The sequence below is a fragment of the Zeus faber genome (assembly GCF_960531495.2).
Source record: "Zeus faber genome assembly, chromosome: 17".
Lineage (NCBI taxonomy): Eukaryota > Metazoa > Chordata > Actinopteri > Zeiformes > Zeidae > Zeus > Zeus faber.
In genome coordinates this window covers 19,517,016-19,537,248 of record NC_137204.1, presented here as the reverse complement: position 1 = coordinate 19,537,248, position 20,233 = coordinate 19,517,016, and the positions used below count along the sequence as shown (strand labels likewise).

The following is a 20,233-nucleotide window of genomic DNA, read 5'->3' as shown; positions in this document are numbered from 1 at the left end:
TTGTCAGCGCTGGGAGCGGTGCTGCAAAACACTCTTCCTGGTGACTCCATAGTTTGACTACGGAATGTCAACGCCATGTGCTCAAATATGGGGAAACCTGGAGGGGTGTGAACTCAAGTGGTGCTTTGTGATTGGACACCGTGTTTGAACGCAAGAAGGCTCATAAGTGTTGTTGGTACCAGGGCACCTTGGGCCGAAGGTGGATGATTGACTTTGTTGTTGTTTCAATGGACCTGAGGCCAGATGTTCTGGATACGTGGGTGAAGAGAGGAGCAGAGGTATCTATCGATCACCACATGTGGTGAGCAGGATCAGATGGTGGTGTGACGACCGGACAGAACTGGGAAGTCCAAATGGGCAGGGGAAATGTATTGGTGTAAAAATATACTTTTTGGGAAATTACAAGTACAATAACAAAGTAATTTTACTTTATTACTTTACATCACTGGGTGCTTGAAAAACTTATTGTCGATGACAAAACTATAAATGACTGGTAATCAAGTTTTTTTTTGGTTTTTTTTGACAGTAAGTTGCTTGAGTATGTACGCGGGTATGGCAATGAGGTCACTAAAAATCACACACATCAGGCTACAGTCTCCTGCCAGTAACCTTGACCAATGCATTGGCTCAAGAGCTGCAGCTGCTACCCGGGTGCTGTGCTGTGGCTGCTCCTAGACAGTAAGGATAGTTAAAATACAGAAGACAAAACTCCCCACATGGGTCAATGAAGTAGAGGAGAACCTTAGAAAAGTACAATGCTGCCTTGAGAGGAGCCATGTTGATCTGTGATTCAGTCCAAATTCCAAGTTTCTCTTGAGTGTCTCTTGAGTTGTTAAATTGCCGTAGCATTTCAATGACATATAAAAACTTGCGAAGAAAACTTAGTAAATTATAAAAAAAATTCACATCAAGTTTCTATGGTGACAAAGTAAAGTCAGTATTTTTCCGTCATTCATTTATTAATGTTTTGGCAACATAAATTACTTAGACAATCAGTAGTAGTTTCTTTGGTAGGATTTTCTTATAGCTATCTATTCACAAACATATTGTATATCACAGTCCTTTTTGCTTCCAGTGGCACTCTACACTGCAAAATCTTTTCTCTTTCTTAGTGTCATTTATTTGGTGTTCTTTAACAGTTATGCAACATATCTACTACTGTCTGTCTGCTACTCTGGCACACCATTAGCATCCTGATCTACTATAAATTATTAAAACATTTGTCATACTATATACTGTGTTCTTAAATCATGCCGACTAAAAAGCTGACTATTGGCGGCTGAAATCGATCACACTTTTAGTTAAGATGGATCTCAATATATATGATAGAACAAACACGTCTGAAAAATATGTTATTTCAAAATATATATTTCAACAAAAAAAAAGTGACTTTTGTTGTCAATTATTATTTTTATTAGGAGAGTTTCAGCTGAACACAGGAATAAGAGTCACCGATAAAAATTTGTAAAACATTTATAGATTTTATTGCAATTCAAGCATTGTCATATTTTATGACTTTTTACGTCAAACAAGAAAGGCTTATTCAGCAGCTTCTTTTCCCTGGAAAAGAAAAAACATAAAAATAAACCCCCATATCCATTGAACAGACAATAATAATTTAATATTTAACAATATTAAAGTCAATACATATGGACTTAAAATGCATTTACCTTTCCAGAGTCACGGCTCTTGGCCCTCAGCTTGTTGACCTGAGTCTCAGCAATATCAGCACGCTCCTCAGCCTCCTCCAGTTCATGTTGAACCTTCCTGCACTTGGACAGGTAAGTGTTGGCCTGTTCCTCCTGTTGAAGAATATTATATAACATTGCATAACATTATTAATTACGATACTGAAATTAATGAAATACATCAATGTCATTGCATTTCAACTTACCGCTTCCTCAGCCTGCCTCTTGTAGCCCTTCACCTTCAGCTGCAGCTTGTCTACCAGATCCTGCAGCCTGGCACCATTCTTCTTATCCTCCTCAGTCTAATGTATATTTGAAGTGGCAAATTTTGATTCACTTAATTACTAGCATTTACTCTTTAGCCATAATAATTTGCAATCATTGGAAATACTGTAAATAATACATGTGTGCTGCCCTACCTGGTAGGTGAGTTCCTTCACTCTCCTCTCATATTTGCGGACACCTTTAACAGCATCTACTCCACGTCTCTGTTCAGCCTCAACTTCTGTCTCCAGCTCACGCACCTTCAGAGCAGAATGAGGAATTAACTCTCCAATTAAACCTTTTACATCCGCTAAACATAATGCTGTGTAATGTATAATGTCAGCTATGTTGTTTTACCCTGGACTCCAGTTTCTGGAGCTGCTTCTTGCCTCCCTTCATGGCCAGGTTCTCAGCCTCATCCAGACGGTGCTGCAAGTCCTTCACTGTGACCTCCAGGTTCTTCTTCATCCTCTCAAGATGAGAACTAGTGTCCTGCTCTTTTTTCAGTTCCTCAGCCATCATGGCAGCCTTAATTGAATTTTATTTGAATATTTATTTTTTAAATGATTGAAACATCACACTTATTGTATCTGAGATGGATACCATAATATGTAAAAACTGCCAAAAATCGTGAAGCCTACATCAGTGATGGCCTTCTTGGCTTTCTCCTCTGCATTCCTGGCTTCCTGAACAGTGTCGTCCACTTCACTCTGGACTTGGACCAGGTCAGTCTCAAGCTTCTTCTTTGTGTTCAGAAGGCTGGTGTTCTAAAAGAAAGGTTTGTTTCAGCAATTAATATCATAATATGTACATAATACTGTAAAAGTAACAGAAAATTTGCAAGAATTAATATTTATTAGTTTACCTGAGAGTGCAGCAGTCCAACACGTTCACTAGCATCCACCAGCTCCTGCTCAGCCACTTTGCGGCCTCTCTCTGTCTGTTCCAGAGCTACTCTCAGCTCCTCAATTTCTGCCACCATGAGACCATTCCTGCGCTCCACCATGGCAGCCTGTTCCTTGAGGTCTTCCTGGGCTCTGAGGGCGTCATCAAGGTGCAGTTGGGCATCCTTATTGGGGATTGTGTAAGGGAAAAAGTCAATAATATACCTGATGTTGGGATCACATATATTGGTGTATGCAGCTGTTTGTGCCATACCTTGAGTTGTCCCTGGACATTCCTCAGCTGCTTCTGGGCTTCAGCAGCCTGGCGATTGGCATGACTCAGCTGAATCTCCATCTCATTCAAGTCTCCCTCCATCTTCTTCTTGATTCTCAGGGCATCATTCCTGCTCCTGACCTCAGAGTCGAGAGTGCTCTGCATGGAGTCAGTCACCCTCTGGCTGTTCCTCTTGATCTGCTCCATCTCCTCATCCTTCTCAGCCAGCTTCCTGTCCACCTCACCCTTAATCTGGTTGAGCTCCAGCTGGACACGCAGAATCTTGGACTCTTCATGTTCCAGAGTTCCCTTTAGATCAATAATATTTTTTAATACATTGGCATGCTGTGAAGTTATGTTTGGTCATGTTTGTATTTTATGTATTTGAATTCTGTTTTTCACCTCAGCTTCCTCAAGTGCAGTCTGGATCTCAGACTTCTCTGTCTCCACCTGCTTCTTGGATTTCTCCAACTCATGGATGCTCTTTCCAGTCTCACCAATCTGTTCAGTCAGGTCTGAGATCTCCTCTGCATAAGGGTTGAACATTGTATTTTAATAGTAAATCTTGCAATGTTGTTGATTTATTATATACATAATAACTACATATGAGATGCTACATACAAATAATAAATATTGTGCTGGAATCATCCATACTAACTCACGTTGCAGGTTCTTGTTTTCACGTTTCATGGTCTCCAGATGATCCAGAGCTTCTTCATAGGAGTTCTTCATCTTGAACAGCTCAGTGCTGAGAGAACGAGCCTCTTTCTGAGCTCCCTCAAGCTCTGCCTGACCCTCCTCATATTTTTGCTTCCATTCTGACAGAACCTGTAGAATAATTTTGATGCAGCCATAAATGTAACCAATTGTCTTGAACTAGTCTAATATCTTTACACAATGTCATGATAATTAATATCAACACACTTTGTCAAAGTTCCTCTGCTTCTTGTCAAGGTTGGCAGCCAGTCCATTGGCTCTCTCCACATCAATCATGAGGTCCTCAACCTCACCCTGGAGTCTCTGTTTGGTCTTCTCCAGAGAGGCACATTTGGAATTCACAGCCTCAATCTGCTCCTCAGCCTCCTGAAGGCGCTGGGCAAGCTTTTTCCTGTTAATGAATTACCAACTTTAAGTATTGTAGTCCTTTGAAACCAACTCTTAAGCTGGTCAAAAGAAAAACCTTTTTCTTACTTGGCCTCCTCAAGCTCCTCTGTGCGCTGGATAGCATCAGTTTCATACTTGCTCCTCCACTGAGAAACCTCACTGTTGGCCTTCGACATTCCACGCTGCAGTTCAGCCTTGGCCTCCTGCTCCTCCTCAAACTGTTCCCTCAGGAGATCACAGTCATGGCGGGCTGATTGCACACCATGTGCGAGAGCATTTTTAGCCTGTAGAAAAAATATCAAGATGAAACTATTTGACTGATACACAATTATATATGGTTATTAAAATGTTTCATTGTTAGAAAATTAATATGAAAATGATTACTAAAAGGTCTGGCTCACCTTGACTTCTTCCTCAATCTGTCTCTTCAGCTCGTCAATCTGCTGTGTGAAGGCCTGCTTTCCTCTGGTCAGCTGAGAGACAAGAGCTTCTTTCTCCTCAAGCTGACGACCAAACTCACCTGAGTTGAAATTATGAAAAATAAATTATCGGAAATGTTAAAAAGGTATTTTCAGAAATGCACATTTGTCACTTTTTGCAAAAGTACATTTTAATGTAGGTTGGATATCATTTCAGCAATCATGATATGATATCATATTCAATAAACAAATACTTGCCATTCTCTGTCATCAGTCTTGCTCTCTGACCGCTCATGTCATTTATCTGGCGAACGTTTTCATCATTCTTAGTCTTGATCTCACTCAGCTGGTCCTCAAGTGTACGGCACATCTTCTCAAGATTTCCCTGTGAATGAATGTTTAAACATTTCAGCATTTGTTTTTAGTTTCTGTACCTCTATAATGACAATGGTATTTGAATTTAATTAAATTGCACTACCTTGGCCTTAGCAACTGCCTCCATGTTGCTGGAGAGGTCATCGATCTCCATTTTGTATTCACTCTTCTCCTTTTCAAGCTTCTGCTTGACACGCTGGAGGTTGTCGATCTGCTCTCCCAGCTCTGCAACACTGTCAGCCTGCTTCTTACGGAGAGCAGAAGCAGTGGATTCATGCTGCAGGGTGGACTCCTCAAGGTCACGACGCAACTTCTGGAACTCAGCCTCACGCTTCTTGTTCATCTCAATCTGAGCAGCAGTGGCTCCTCCAGCCTCCTCAAGCCTCTCACTGATCTCTTCAAGTTCCCTGGAGAGGTCAGCTCTCTGCTTCTCAACCTTGGCACGAGCAGCACGCTCAGCCTCAATCTCTTCCTCCAGTTCCTCAATACGAGCCTTTGTGAAATACAATATTTATGAAATTAATATTTATGTAACTATTAAAGTATCTTCATTCATGCTAGTTACTTCTATGGTATTTTAGAGCAAGAATTACACACCTGGAGCTCTTTGATTTTCTTCTGCAGCTGAGCGCCCAAGGATTGTTCATCTTCAATCTTACTCAACAGCTGGCTTGTCTCAAAGTCCTTCCTGATGATTGAATTACAGAATACCATTCAATAAGAATTCATTGCTGGTATTTTACTCAAAAGAGAATTTGCTCAGCTTTACATTACTTCTTGATTTTTTCATCGGACTGCTGCTTGTCATTCTCCAGGTCCATGATGGATTCCTGAGCCAGTTTCAGATCACCCTCAAGCTTCCTCTTGGCTCTCTCAAGGTCCATACGGAGCTTTTTCTCTTGCTCCAAAGACCCTTCAAGCTGCATTTTCAAATTTGTGCTCATAATTCACAATACAAATGCATATAATTACATGAATGTACATATATTGTCATGATAGAATTGTTGAACTCACATCATCCACTTGCTGCTCCAGCTTTGTCTTGGCCTTGGTCAACGTGTTGACTTTGTCTTCCTCTGCCTGCAGGTCATCAAGAGTCTGCTGATGGGCCTCTTGGAGGGCCTTCTTCTCCTTTGTCAGCTTAGCAATGCTCTCATCCTGAGAGGCCATCTCCTCAGTCAGGTTCTTTACCTAAATGTCCAAACAAAAGATGTTTATGATTGGTGGATTGTTCTACCATTATGTGATAACGATGACTTTAACTCTTCATTTACCTTGTTCTCAGTGGCATGTTTCTCCTTCTCCACTTTGGCCAGGGTAAGCTCCAGGTCATCAATGTCCTTCTTGAGCTCAGAGCATTCATCCTCTAGTTTCCTCTTCTTTGCAGTCAGCTCAGCATTGATTTCCTCCTCATCCTCCAGCCTTTCGGTTGTCTCTTTGAGTTTGGCCTCCAGCTGGATCTTACTCTTAATGAGTCCCTCACATCTCTCTTCAGCATCTGACAGATTCTCTGTTTCCTGGTTTATATTTTAATTTGCAGGAGAAGAAAATTGTTTTTTTGCAATGGAAATACAATACATTTAAATGGTTCTTTTATTTACTTACAGATGCCACTTGAAGCTGCAGATCATTCTTCTCCTGCAGAACAGAAACCATCTTTTCCTCCAGTTCCTTCTTCTTGGCGAGGGCAGCAGCCAGGTCTGATTTCATCTTGTCATAGTTGTCCTTCATCTGGGCCAACTCCTTCTCAGTCTCAGCACTCTTCAGAAGAGGCTTGATTTTGTAGTACACCTTCATCCATGGCCAGTGTTTGACATTCATGAATGAACGAATGTTGTACTGAACGGTGTAAATTGCTTCCCTATGAAGGAAAATATTTGAAAGAAATCAGTAACTTTTTCATCAGTAACGTTTGGTGCTCTTAGATTTCATTGCACTTCATTTACCTCCTCTCCGTCATCTTCACATACTCCTTCCTCATGACATAGCCACGGCAGAGAGCCTGAGTCATTGTTACGAGGGAAGAAAGCTTATCATCTCGCATCTCCTCAAGAGTACCCAGCAGACCAGCTTTGAAGAACACCTTCGGAAGGCATAAGAAATATTTGATACCGATGACCATAATCTGTGAATTAATTCAATACAGAATAGCATCATATTTATTGTTGTTTACCTTGGTGTGCCCAAATTTGTACTCATCATGAGGCACATCAATTGATCCGAGCAGTTTCTCAGAGGCCTTCTTGTTGTCAATGAACTGGCCCTCAGGGATGACGCTGGCATTCAGTACTTTGTACCTTTTGTAAAAGTTGTTGTTAAACTTTGTAATATTGTTAACTAGTAATATATTTCATTGTATGTGTTCATTAATACCTCTGCTTGAAGTCAGCATAGAGGATTCTGCTGGGGAAACCTTTTCTGCAGATTCTGATACCCTCCAGTACACCATTACACCTCAGCTGGTGGATAACCAGGAAGTTCTCCATCAGACCTGTGAAATAGTTGTAACAATCTGATCATTACAGCAAAACCATAACCTTATACAGTCAAAAATGCTTTCATTATATGTCTTAAAGCACCCTTCAGAAACAATATTAAAAGCACATGTACCAGGTGTTTTTGACTCATTGGGAATCAGGCAACGCACAAAGTGAGGGTGGGTGCTCCTCAAGTTGGTCATCAGCTTGCCCAAGTTCTCCTGTAGATATGAGATAAAATCAGATGAGGCAATTGAAAACGTATATGTTGATTTAAGTAACAAACTTACTCTTACGTTAATTCATTCTTACCCTGAACTGTGAGGACACTGTCTGCATGGAACCACCCTTCTTCTTGCCTCCTTTCTTGGTATTGTCTGTGAATTTATTGATGAATTTGATATTATTTTCAATTTTTATCATTCGGTTTTGTATAATTAAGTATTACATAATGTGTATAAATGAACTGATTTCAAATTGAAATAATACCCTCAGGAGGTGCAACTGGATACAGGACAGGCAGCAGCTTAACTGCAGACTTCTGGTACAGCTGTATAACAGAGTCATTCAGGGGATCCTTGTTCTTGTCCAGCCAACCAGCAACATTATAGTCCACAGTTCCAGCATAGTGCACCAGGGAGAAGTGGGCCTCAGCTTTACCCTTGGCGGGCTTGGGCTTCTCAAAGGCTTTGTTTTTACCAAGATGTTGGTCATACAGCTTGTTCTTGAAGGTAGTGTCTGAAGCCTTGGGGAACATGCACTCCTCTTCAAGGATGGAGAAGATGCCCATTGGCTTAATTGAAGGAAAGTCACAAGGAATGTTAGAAATAATAATAATTTGAATGATACTACGGATAATAACATATCTAATCATTAGTAGTACCTTCTCAATAAGCTCAATACAGGCAGCCAAGTCCATGCCAAAGTCAATGAACTCCCAGATGATGCCCTCCTTCTTGTACTCCTCTTGCTCCAGGACAAACATGTGGTGGTTGAAGAACTGTTGCAGTTTCTCATTGGTGAAGTTAATGCACAGTTGCTCCATGCTGTTGTACTGGACATGGCAATAGGATGAGTATTATTTTTGGATTGCTTTTTTAGATAAATGAATAGCCAATATTTGCAATCCCAATATTGATACCTACATCAAAGATCTCAAAACCAGCAATGTCCAGCACACCAATGTAGAACTGCCTCGCCTGCTTGGTGTCCAACATCTGGTTGATACGGATGACCATCCACAAGAACATCCTCTCATAGATGGACTTAGCCAGGGCACTCACTGAGTTATTGACCTGAGAAAAAAATATTTAAATAAACATGTAAATAAATATATAACAATGTAATCTGTATTATTTGTATAATGTACCTATATTAAATTGACCTATCCTACCCACCTGAGGTACAGTCTGTCCCTTGGTGACATACTCATTTCCGACCTTCACTCTGGGGTAGCAAAGAGCCTTCAGCATGTCAGCTGAGTTCAGGCCCAGCAGGTAGGAAATCTTGTCAGCCTCTGAAAATCGAAGGAATTCCCGGAATTATGAACATGGTAAGTATGACATTTTATAATATACAGAAGAACTACTCATGCAAAAATAATTGAAACCTGATCCATAAATTCCAACTAACCCTCGTTGCCATCTGGTTCAGCCTGTTCCTCACGCTGCTTCTGCTTGAACTTCATGTTACCATGGTGAAGCACAGCACCAGTAAACTTATAGATGGCCATCTTCTCATCACCGTTAAATCCCAGAATATCGATGGCAGTCTGGAGTTACAAAAACACAAATAATTATTGATTGTATTTGTTATTGTAATTATTAGCAGAAATGTGATTGAAAAGGTAAGGTAATAAATGTGAGAAAATTGTTTTTTACGGTGGTAGAAAAGGCTTTAAAAAGTACTGACATCAGTAGCAACCAGCTCCTCTTTGTCATCAATACTGGCCACAGTGATCTGACCCTGACTGCACATGGGGAAGTCGTAGGGGTTGGTTGTGATCAGCGTCATTTCTGAGGATTAAACACGTTAACATGTATTTATTTTGTGAATGCAGGTGATGAGTCTGTTTTTTGATGTTTTTGCTCAAGAAATCGCAGTGGACAAACAACAGTGCACAATCCCTGTTCAAGGGCATTCATTTACAGATGAGAGTTAAAGTAAGTCTCATTCTAATTTTAAATTAAACCGCAAGATTCTCATTATGTTAACCTAAGTTAAAGGTTTATTATTAGATGAGAATGCATTCCACTACAGTAACACACAGATATTAGAAATTCATTTTACCAATAATCTCAGGTTTGTGGTTGGTCATCATCTGGTAGAAGATGTGGTAGCCTCTCTCATCTGGAAGCTGGAATGTCACTCTGGACTTCTCCAGCAGATCTGTAAGAATGGTTCATCAACCAAAATCTACTCCAAGTAAAATAAGAGTCAATTTCTTTTACTGGATACGTACATGTCTCAATATCAGCAGAAGACAGTTTGCCAGTTGTGCCAAAATGGATTCTGATGAATTTACCCTGTTTTGGAAAACATCATGTTTACTATTTTGAAACAGTCAGTGACTAAAGATCTCTGAAGGGTTAAAATTCTCTGTACTTACAAAGCGAGAGGAGTTGTCATTCCTCACAGTCTTGGCATTACCGTAGGCTTCCAGCAGGGGATTGGCTGCAATAATCTGATCCTCCAGGGAACCCTGTCATCCAAGTTTGACATTTTAACATTTCTATCAATTAATTTTTGTCGTTGGTTTAATCAGCTTATTCATTGTAACAAACCTGAATCTTTCCTGAGTCTGGCTTCTTGGGTCCTCCCACAGAAATCGTTGCAAAGTATTGGATGACACGCTTGGTGTTCACAGTTTTTCCAGCACCAGATTCTCCACTAGTTGAAGAGAGATTTGTTTATAGACTTTTTCTATTGATAACCTTTTTATTTATATGATTCCAATACATGTAAAACTTACGTGATCAAGACTGACTGGTTCTCTCGGTCTGTAAAACAAAATAAATATTTTTTCTTCTATACTTAAAAGCCAAATTAAATTGATAATTTGTAACTATTCTTGGCATTCACATACCAACAAGCATGTTCTGAAAGGCGTTGTCAGAGACAGAGAAGATGTGGGGTGGAGCCTCCATACGCTTCTTGCCTCTGTAGGCATTCACAACTTCTTGATCGTACACTGGGAGCCACTTGTAGGGGTTCACAGTGGCACAGAACAGGCCAGAGTAGGTCTGAAAAGGATGAGATCCAATAGAGCATTTCAACTCTTCTGTTGATGCTGTATTTAAATACTAATCCACATGAATCAGTAGGAAGGTAGACTTTCTTACGTAGATCATCCATGCTGCATAACGCTCTTTGAGGTTATACAGCACAGAGGCTTCATTGAGATGGGTCATCATGGCCATGTCCTCAATTTTGTCGTACTTGGGAGGATTCATGGGGGTAACATCATCCTCCTTGACTGTTCTTTCCTTAATATTGAAACACATTTTTTATTATTAACAATTAAAGCAGTACGTTTTTATATTTAATATCTTTAAATGCATTACAGCCCACCTCCTTTGTATCAAGCACTGTCACAGTGACTTTGCCACCGTCTTTCTTTGTGATAGTACATTTGACATACAGCTCCTTAACATCAGCCACATATGCAGCACTTTTGGCATCAAATGGTCTGGTTTGAGCCTCGATCCTCTCCTTCTCTGGCTTACGGAGGTAAATGGCAGCTTTGCCATAGACGGCCATTTCTGCGTCCGTACTCATGATGGCGGCTTACTGTCGAAATAAATTGAAAATACTATCAGTCATATATCAATTTTTCAAGCATACTGTCTGAATTCTGTACATTCTGAAAAGATCAAAACCTGAAATCTGTGTACTTTACCTTTTTGTCTTCCTTATCACCAAAGAAATCTTCACAAGTATCCCCTTTAAAATAGACATATGTTGTGATGTCAGTAATTCACATATGATTTATTAATTATAATGCACAAAGCTTAATGTGCTTCTAAATAACACTACCACACATTTAATGCTGATTGATTCAATTAACTTTTCATATCAATGTAAGTACTAACTGCTTTAATATGAATGTGAGCTCAAGCATCAGTCTGACTTACCACCAGTTGGAACCTTCTGAAATCCCCTCCAGTCTCTGCATCTCTTCAAGAGCCCTCTTATATAGAGGACATTCTGCAGAGCAGGCACAAGCTAAATATGGTCATGTCTTTGAAAAGGCTCACGTGGAATTAATTTCCATTTAATGTGCAATTCATATTTCATTCATGCACCTTGTAGTTCCAATGAATTGATTGAATTGTATTTGTACTGCATTAGAACTTATTCTATAAATAATAAATGCCAGCCTGTTTGAATCATTGCCACCATAACAGGCAATCCTTTAGACATGCTTACTCATACGTTTTATGAGTCTATGCCAAGTAATATGGCTCAATGGGGAACTAGATATCCATCTGTGGGAGTAGAATTGCATGTAAATATAATTTGTATTAGTTACTCCTCACTGCTAGGTGTTAAAATCCATCACCAGACTTCATTTTGTAAATTAAATTGGAAGTTACTTAATTAAAAAAATATTTTATGTTTATGTTATTAAAACCTTCTGTTTCATACACGATGCATATCTTTGATTTTATTTTTATTTCCTCTGAACTTTCTGTCTCAGGGACAACTTTGAATTGACATTCATTACTTGTCTGAAAACAACCTACCTTTCACACTCAACAGACACCCAGTGGCAACACACAGTCAACAACATACAATGGAAATTCCAGCACACAGTAACAAACAGTAACACACACACACACACACACACACACACACACACACACACACACACACACGCACGTTTCCGCCCACCTTAAAAGACATTCCTGCCAATAACCAGGGGATTGGAGTTTGCACCCGGGTGCCGAGTTATGGGTGAAGACTGCTCTTAGATAGCAAGAGTGGTAAGGGGAGGGTAAAATGCAGGAGACAAAACTCTCCAAAGGTGTCATAATTATTGTTTTTATTTAATTATATGGGGGTGAATACATTTTAAAGGATTGGCAGAAAATGTCATATAGCATGAATTATTTTCACAACTTATGCTTCACTCGACAAATTGTAATTTTTTTTGTGATTTCATAAATGCTTGGGAAAACCAAATTAGTAATCGTGATATTATATACGTATAACTTATCTCCTGAATTGATGTGGTAGATGGTGGTGGAACTTCTGGAATTCCAACCGTAACAAGATGGAGGGGACTGTGTGCCCCTATGATTCTGGGGGTTGTGCTGTGCAATAACAACAGCATTCGTCCAACTGGAGTTCACTGTACACTACCACCTTGGAGTCAGGGTTGGAGGGATGCTGAAAACCACTGGTGGCCTGTTGACTCCATAGTTTTACCAAGGGATGTCATGTGCTCAAAGATGGGGAAACCTGGTGGGGCATGAACTCAATAAGTGCTTTGTGATTGGACATCTGTGCTAGCCATGGACTGTACATAAAAAAAACATGTTTGAACGTAAGGAGGCTCATAATTGTTGTTGGTACCAGAGCACCTTTGGCCCAAGGTCGATCATTGACTATGTGATTGCTTCAGCAGACCCGAGACCATATTTTCTGGACACATGGGTGAAGAGAGGAGCAGAGGTATCTACCGATTACCACATGCGGTGAGCTGGATCAGATGGGCACTGAGGGTTTACTGGGAACGACTGGTAGCAGACGCTGTCCTGGGTGATTCCAACTCTAATCCTCAACAGCTTCTGCTACATCACAAAAGAGGCTAAGGACATGGAGTCCATATGGACCCTGTTCAAAGCTACCGTCATCGAAGCAGCTGCGAAGACCGGTGGCCAGAAGGTGGTCATTGCTTTTCATGACAGCAACCCTAGGACCTGCTGGCCGACAACAGCGGTGAGGGAGGCTGTCAAGCTAAAAACTCCCACCCTTCCACACTTGGTTAGCACAGGGGACTCCTTATTTTGAGTACAAGTCCCAGTTACTGAAGCAAATGTTTGGGTGTGAGAGGACCTCGGAGAGACCATGGAAAAGGACTTTTGGCCAGCCTCAAAGAGGTTCTCACAGTACACTACCATCTTGGACCTTGACTGAGGATATGCTCAGGAGGTGGAAGGAACAATTTCAATAACTTCTAAACTTGACTGATACCCCCTCTGTGGAGGAGCCAGTGAAAGACAGTTCTGGGGAACATTTCTCTTTGGCAGAAGTCAGTGAAGTCACAAAACTGTAAAGTTCCTTGTGCCATGTTGTCGTCAGTATGCATGTTCAAGAGCTTCTCTGCAAGCAGGAGGGGCTGGATGGTGTTGAAGGCACTTGAAAGTCAAAGAACTGGAATCTCACAGTGGTACCCAGCCTGTCCAAGTGAGAGTAGAGTGGAGAGTGGCATGTCCTTAACACCGATGTCTGTCTGGTAGGCAAACTTCAGGGGTCCAGGAAGTCGCTCACCATGCGCTTGAGGTGCTGCAGAAGTAGCCTTTTGAATGTCTTCATGACATGCGAGGTCAAGACAGCCAGCATGGACATGCAGGACATGCAGGCTGGGGGGACAGGGGCAGTCCTATTACCTATCACAGGGTAGGTGGATAGGACTTTCTTATTATCACAGGTGACCCTGTAATAATAAGAAGCACCTTGATTTACACAGCATACTAATATTAGATTTGAACATCTTTTTAAATTTCAAAATACCTAATCTAATACAATCTATGTTTGTCAAAATTTGGCATCTTTGGACATATGGAATAATTAAAATGTACTCAAATATCCCAGCTTGTGTAGAACGTGTCTGGAGCTCTGAACTGGGCAATTCAGCCTTGGTACATTAAGTACTGGGTAATAACAACATCTGGGTACCTTAAGTACATATTGCATTATTGTGCTTATATTTAGTGCACCGACACCAGACTAGAGGTCTTCAGATAAATCGGACCAAAGCCATTTGGAACCTGGGAACTTGTCCTGAGATCGGATTAGTACCAACCATTACCCAGTACCCAAACCAGCTCTACCCAAACCACCGGTTTGGGTAAAGCTGAGACAACCTCTACACCAGACCACTCATTGTCTTATACCATTTTTACAACAAAATTACCGGGTATACCCAGATCTTTTAAATGAGCAATAGCCTGTAGAAGCAGCGTGTAGTATTGTAGTACCGGTCCCTTGGTCGTGGGGAGTGGAGACGCTCCTCCAGTTTGGAGAATGGCTTGGGACAGTACTGGAGGAGTCCCCACATTCAAAAATGTAATTATCTTCTGATGTGTAACCTTTTCCACTGTTGACAAATGCCAGATTTTCGCAGGTGTTACCAGGTTTTTGTCCCAGTGGAAAAGGGGTATTATGGTAAAGCTTTCATTGTTGTGTTATTTTTGGTTTGACAGAAGCGTTGTTTGTTAGTGTCATAGTGCATCTACACCGGCATTTTGACTTCTAGCTGTGAAGTCTATGTATTGACTTGAATTGATGGCTGCTGTATGTATAAGCGTAACGATGATGTTGCATAACTATCGATATATTATCTATCGATAATATATATTCGGCAGGCTATAGCCTATGTTGTTCTCTCTCTTCTCTCATAACCAGTTATCAATCATTTAAATTTTGTGTGATTTGAGACGTAGCAGTGTGCTCCTGTTACCCGTTATTAAGTTGCTGCGTCAATGCCTCTCTGATTTGTCTATTCCTGGCCTTGATATTTGTTTTCCTGTTGGAATGATAGTATTTTCTTAACACAAGTGAGGTTAAATTTGATGCAGGGGAAAATTTATTAGTTTGTTAATTAAACTCAGTAATCCACATTTGGACTGCACATTGTCAATTGTATATACTGTATGTAGCTGATGCATACAAGGCTTGGTAATCAAATATTTTCACTAAGTACATTTTTTGAATGGACCTCTTTGGGAATGGCGCTCGAGTTGCCGTGTACAACTGGGAAAAATAGAGGTGAGGCGTGAAATAACGGGTGTAAAATTGATGCTAAATAGGGGTTACTCTTGATAAGTATCTCACATCTCTTCTCGGCATCTGACAAATTCTCTGATTCCTGTGTGGCATTACGATAAAGGAAATCACATCATATTTTATTTAAAAAAAAAAAGGAAATGTGTAGTTACAACCCTAAAATCCGTACTTTCTTTGTACTTCAAAGTGATATTGTTTTTTATCTACTTACAGATGTCACTTGAAGCTGCAGATCATTCTTCTCCTGCAGAACAGAAACCATCTTCTCCTCCAGTTCCATCTTCTTGGAGAGGGCAGCAGCCAGGTCTGTTTTCATCTTGTCATAGTTGTCTTTTATCTGGGCCAGCTCCTTCTCAGTCTCAGCACTCTTCAGAAGAGGCTTGATCTTGTATTACACCTTCATCCATGGCGAGTGTTTGACATTCATGAGCGAACATTGTACCTGATGGTGTAGATGGCTTCACCGTGGAAGGTAATACACTCAATACAACAAATCTTTCTATTTCAGAAAATATAAATGTGTTATTAAAGAGCAACTTACAGGTTGGCATACCCAGGAAATTGAATTACTTCTTATGATCCACATCACAATTGATCCAAGCAGCTTCTCAGGCGCCTTCTTGTTGTCATTGAACTGGCCCTCAGTGATGACGCTGGCATTAAGGACTTTGTACTTTTTCTAAGGGTTTATGTTAATATTTGTAACATTCTTAGGCTAATAATATTTTTATTGTATGTTGTAAATCAATTGATAGCTCTGCTTGAAGTCACCGTAGAGGATTCTGCTTGGGAAACCTTTTCTGCAGATTCTGATTCCGTCCAGTACACCATTACACCTCAGTTGGTGGATAACTAGGAAGTTCTCCATCAGACATGTGAATACGTTATTATATAGAGATTTTTACAGCAAAACCATCACCTTTTAATTTTCAATATACTGTAGCGTTGGGTGCCTCATGAACTAATTTTTTGCCTGCAGCTGTGTGTTTGTTATCCTGTTTCATGCCCCCTGTTTGTTCTCATTATATTCTCTCTCTCTTTAGTCTCTCCCTTATTATGCCTCACTTCTTTATGCCAATAAAACGGTTAAGGGCTTATTCTGACTCTGTCGTCTCTATTGCTTGGTGCTGCTTGCCACATTGGTGTCAGAAGTGGGATCATAAATGCTGAAGATGGCAACATTGAGCAAACAAGAAGGAGAGCTAAGAAGACTTCATCCAGTGTCTCAGAGATCTCCATGCCTTCCCCCGCGATGCCCCATGTCCTGGCCTACCCCGACCTGGAATGTTTCATCGTCGACATTGACGCCAGCGATGTAGGGCTGGGGGTGTTTGTCTCAAGAGGAAGAAGAAGGAGAGAGGGTAGTGGCCTTCTACAGTTGAGCCCTGAGGTGCCCCGAGCGCAACTTCTGCGTCACCTGGCGGGAATTGTTAGCTGTTGTCTCTGCATTCCACTTCTTCCACATCTCTAGGGTCAGCTCTTCCTCCTGCTAACCGATCATGCTTTCCTGACCTGGCTGCTGAGCTTTAAAGAATCTGAGGGCCAGGTACAGTAATCAGATGGATCAAGACCCTTCAGAGCTACAACTTTGAGACCCAGCACCGGGTAGAGCGACTGCACAACAACGCTGACACCCTCATCCAACTGTGAATTGTGAATGTTATACCTGATCATTAGTTGTGCCTTCTCCATAAGCTCAATACAGGCAGCCAAGTCCATGCCAAAAGCAAACTCCCTCCTTCTTGTACTTCTCTTGCTCCAGGACAAACGTGTGGTGGTTGAAGAACTGTTGCAGTTTCTCATTAGTGAAGTTCATGCACAGCGGCTATATGCTGTTGTACTGTCAAATGGTAAATATTAGCTTATTTAATCACAAATAATGACAGACACTATCCACCATCCAACGAACACCATCCCAACCCATTGTTTACTCAGAATCCTTTTTTTGCATCTAAAAACAAGCTATGTCTCTGGGACATTCTGCAGAGCAGGCTCACGTGGAAAAGGCTCATGTGGATTTTTATTTACATTTGAGATTTAATTGATCCAACTAATGTAATTAATTGTTTATGTTTTATCTGTACTATTGTAGATATGAATGTGTCATTGTGGTTTTTATCTATTAATTATATATATATATATATACCTGAATATAAAATATATTTTATAGAAAATAAATGCAGGTGTACATATTTTACACTTTAAGATAAGATAAAGATACTTTAATAATCCCCAACGGGAATTTCGAGAGTTGCAACAGCAATGACATTCGTGACAAAACACATATAATTTACAAAAACACATGTTGTTTTTGAATCAGTTACTATATATATATACATATATACACACATACACACATATATACATATGTGTATATCCATATAAATATAAAATAACTAAATAAATACAAAATAGAAATAATAATAATATGAATAAATTGAATAAAATAGAATTAAACTTAGGGAAAGTTAAAGCTTAAAAGTGGAAGTTACAGAAAATAAAAAATAACCCTTTTTTGTATATATTTTGGATATAGATAGATATATTCTGATATTAAACTTACTTTACATTTAATGACATGGGAAACGGCTGTGCTGATTTTATCTTTGATTTATAGTTTGTGTAAATTAACAAATTGTAAAACTCCCATTCTATAAATAATTTAAGTCCACATGCTTGCATCGTTGCCACCATGACAGGCAATCCTTTAGACATGCTTACAAAGTTTTATGAGTCTATGCCAAGTTATATGCCTCAATGGGGAAATAGATATCTATCTGTGGGAGTAGTATTGCATGTATATATATAATTGCACTCCACACTACTGGGTTTTAAAATTCCATCAACACATTTAATCTTACAGTTTCAAATGCCTTCTATGTTTATGTTATTATAACCCTTGTTTATAATAAGAAATTATGTGTTTGATTTTGTTTTTATTTCCTCTGAACATACTTTCGAAGGGACTTGAACTTGAACTTTGAAATCACACTTGCTTGTTTGATAACTCCCATAACTCCCACTCACATTAGCTTTCATACTAAACCCAGGCAGTGGCAACTGACACTCACCTCAGTTAATATCTCAATGTTCATCTCTGATTGATCTACATTCACCCACATAGTAGTTTTAGATGCTTGGCTGAGTTATTAGCCGTGTTGCCTCCAAGCAAAAAGGTTCTTGGTTAAATTCCAACTGGGGCTTTTGAATGTGTGGAGTTTGAATGGTCTCCCAATCTTGATGTGGGTTTCATTCCACCTTCAATGTCATATAGCTCTTTTGCTGCAGGTGGTCCTGGGGCACTCTGCTATGTACTGCTCTTCGATAGTTAGTATGGGTAAAATGTAGGAAATGATGCATGGCATAAATATAAATATAGCATAGTAGGATCACAAACTCAAAACTATGTCACAAACTACGTTTGAATGGCATCTTTTCCGTGATTTCATAAATGTTTAGGAAAACCAGATAAACCAGATCTCTTATTTGTGTGACATTTCTCCTGAGGGGATGTGGTTGGATGGTGGACCAAATCCTGTGTAACACAAGACGACTACACTATCTATTAGGCCAATAGGTTCGACTGCTAGACCAAATGGGAATGTTGAGATGACACACAAAGACACAATGACCTCAGTTATATGCTGGCTTTTATATATAATTAAGTTGAAGTTGTTAATTTTCAAATGACAAAAGTGTTACAATATATCTGGTACCAAAATAGAAAATAAAACTCACAGTATCAAATATTAGCCTATATCTTGGGAGCACCCTCTCTAACCTTGGATCGAAACAATGTATACATTCAGAATTTTTACAGTAAATTCTGGTGTGTAAAGCATGGCAGTTCAAAACAAACCACACATCAATGTGGAAGGATATTCCACCACTCAGATAATCTCCAAATATGATGTATGTGTGTGTGTGTGTGTGTCCATTGAAAGAGGGGGTCATCAGCACTGAGGAAGTGCAAGGCTGAGTGGGAATGAATGGGCCTACCACACACAGTGTACGGCAGGGCCCGGTCGAGTTTCTCCTAGAGGTATCAGAGGGAATCTATTAATGCTGTCCTTCTCTATCTCCTGGAGGAAAGGCTCACCATCAAATTCAACATCTTTCAAAGCAACAAAAAACCTGTCCTGCCAACAGACACAGACAGAAAATATCCTAAGTGAAGAAGCCACGTACAACATATGATTTACATCATCGTCATCATCATGAACATGTGCGTAAAACATTCAAATGTAGATGTTTGTTCCAAAAATGTAATGAAATAACGGCATATACCCTTCATTAGTGTAAACATTAAACATTTGATTTGTACTCTAAGACAACAACAAATATTTCTACACACAGTGGAAAAGATAAGTGCATTCTCTCCGATTTCGAGTAGCAACTGGACATGCACAAAGTTTGCAGCAACTCCAAAGTTGGCTGGTTCAACTGCTTTAAATCCAAAATGATTATTATGTTTTTAATCCAATTGCATTCGCTAAAATGTACTTTCGTCTTCAATAATTTTCTTTACAAATTCTGTGGAGTGCCCTTCTATCGCTGTGACTGTAGCAGAGCATCGTGTGTGAGTGTGTGAATGTCTGCTAATGATGAAAGTTTTAACTCTTTTTTGAGAGCTTCCTGGCGAGTCACTCGTCATTTGATTTGATTCAGTAGGTTTAATGCCATTGAGCGTTAAACCCTCCTGAAACATTTAAAAAAGCATGTTCATTGAGACAAC

At 40.0% G+C, this 20,233-nt stretch overlaps 1 protein-coding gene across 1 annotated transcript; it reads right to left on the bottom strand.

Moving 5' to 3' along the window:
* Positions 1-1,457: 1,457 nt before the first annotated feature.
* On the bottom strand, positions 1,458-11,650 carry LOC307243370 (myosin heavy chain, fast skeletal muscle-like). Its single transcript, XM_080018166.1, has 41 exons — positions 11,619-11,650; positions 11,384-11,427; positions 11,056-11,274; positions 10,827-10,970; positions 10,571-10,727; positions 10,457-10,484; positions 10,269-10,374; positions 10,094-10,186; positions 9,947-10,010; positions 9,775-9,873; positions 9,397-9,500; positions 9,118-9,256; positions 8,883-9,001; positions 8,631-8,780; positions 8,369-8,539; positions 7,975-8,278; positions 7,798-7,862; positions 7,619-7,706; positions 7,382-7,499; positions 7,182-7,305; positions 6,955-7,091; positions 6,614-6,869; positions 6,283-6,525; positions 6,023-6,199; positions 5,783-5,928; positions 5,606-5,696; positions 5,112-5,501; positions 4,892-5,018; positions 4,616-4,734; positions 4,302-4,498; positions 4,035-4,218; positions 3,773-3,938; positions 3,513-3,637; positions 3,111-3,419; positions 2,818-3,021; positions 2,594-2,719; positions 2,310-2,480; positions 2,108-2,212; positions 1,895-1,990; positions 1,671-1,802; positions 1,458-1,560 (listed from the first exon to the last, which is right to left on the bottom strand). The coding sequence occupies exons 3-41, from the start codon at positions 11,260-11,262 to the stop codon at positions 1,540-1,542; spliced, it is 5,802 nt and encodes a 1,933-aa protein (XP_079874292.1). The 5' UTR covers positions 11,263-11,274; positions 11,384-11,427; positions 11,619-11,650; the 3' UTR covers positions 1,458-1,539.
* Positions 11,651-20,233: the final 8,583 nt, after the last annotated feature.

What these genes read in the sequence shown, in the direction of transcription:
- LOC307243370 (XM_080018166.1), bottom strand. Translation starts at nt 11,262, where the DNA reads ATGAGTACGGACGCAGAAATGGCCGTCTATGGCAAAGCTGCCATTTAC. An exon ending in AAGACTGATGACAGAGAATG is followed by an intron (nt 4,735 to 4,891) that starts GCAAGTATTTGT and finishes ATTTCAACTCAG; the next exon opens with GTGAGTTTGGTCGTCAGCTT. An exon ending in CCAAGAAGGCCATCACTGAT is followed by an intron (nt 2,481 to 2,593) that starts GTAGGCTTCACG and finishes AATTCAATTAAG; the next exon opens with GCTGCCATGATGGCTGAGGA.